The sequence below is a fragment of the Microtus ochrogaster genome, chromosome 24 (assembly GCF_000317375.1).
Source record: "Microtus ochrogaster isolate Prairie Vole_2 chromosome 24, MicOch1.0, whole genome shotgun sequence".
NCBI classification, from domain to species: domain Eukaryota; kingdom Metazoa; phylum Chordata; class Mammalia; order Rodentia; family Cricetidae; genus Microtus; species Microtus ochrogaster.
Genome location: NC_022024.1, coordinates 31798960 through 31800035, shown reverse-complemented (window position 1 = coordinate 31800035; position 1076 = coordinate 31798960). Strand labels below are relative to the sequence as shown.

Below are 1076 nucleotides of genomic sequence, written 5' to 3'. Positions count from 1 at the left end.
TTCTTACCCGTGCAAGGTCCTGGTTTGAGCTCAAGCACTGAGAAAGGTGTATTACTAATTCAAACATACATTTTATGAAGCACATCTTAAGATATGCCACTTCAGCGTTCCTGGTTTTACCAACCGAGCCATTCAAGTAGGTTGGCTGCACAACGTCTTCAAACTCCCTGGATTCTAATGTTAGTTTTACAATCTTAGCACTGAACCTTTTGGGGGATGCGATGAATCCCCGTAACTGGCGTTTTCCAAAAGGCGAGCATGCCCCCAAACGTTGCCCGCTATTTCTGAAATCTCATAAACTCTCTCTTTGGTTCCCTCGGTCCATCTCGAGAAACCTATTTCCTGTTGCCAAAGGAAATATACATGCCACTTCCGGAGCCCCGCAGCCCCTAACGAAAACCACTTTCGGTTCGGAACATCAAACCCACCAAGCCAGCTCCAAACCGAGCCGCATGCCTCGACTCTGGCTGGCGCCGCGCGAGGGCGTCTGCAGACCGCTCAAGTCGGAAAGCACAGCCTGTGGAGGCCACAAGGCGTACGCGTCCTGTCCCTCGGGGACGACCAACACTTACGACACACTGTCATGGCTGTAGCCGATTTTGGCGTTGTAGGCTCCGTTATCCAGCACTAAGGTCGTCATTTCTGCACCAGCCGCCCGACAGCCGAGCGGCTCGAACCCCCTCGGGCCGCCTCTGCTCAGGCTCCTTCCGGAACTCTATGATTTTTATGGGGGCGGAGCCGTAGCGTCCGCTTCCGGTTACTGTGGCAACGGACGACGCCGGAAGTCAGGCTGCGGGGACGGCCTTTCCCGTCCGCGAGCGGCTGGTTTTTAAAGCCCGGTGTTTTAGGGAGCAGCGATCTTACATAGTAGAAACTGCTGAGTACTTTTTCACCCGTTTCTCATGTTTCTTTATGGCGAACACTGGCGAATGAAAGCTTTTTGTAACCTCTGTGGTGGACTGCGTGTGCGTGCCTGATGCGTGTGTTCGATCAGAATTGTTGAGATATTCTTGAAGAGTACAAAACCGTATGTAGTGTGGAATTGGATATAAGGTCTCTCCAGCCTGGCCTTCATT

General features: G+C 52.2%; 1 protein-coding gene across 3 annotated transcripts in view; it reads right to left on the bottom strand.

Annotated features, from left to right (window-relative positions):
- Positions 1 to 709, bottom strand: part of Actr6 (ARP6 actin related protein 6 homolog) — a 20068-nt gene extending 19359 nt beyond the window's left edge. The window contains exon 1 of one of the 3 annotated variants that reach the window (XM_005358187.3): positions 573 to 709. In XM_005358187.3, coding sequence (XP_005358244.1) covers positions 573 to 640 — 68 coding nt within the window. In that variant the 5' untranslated portion in view covers positions 641 to 709. The other 2 variants (XM_013350403.2, XM_026784552.1) reach the window with 2 other exon arrangements.
- Between the last annotated feature and the right edge of the window lie 367 nt (positions 710 to 1076).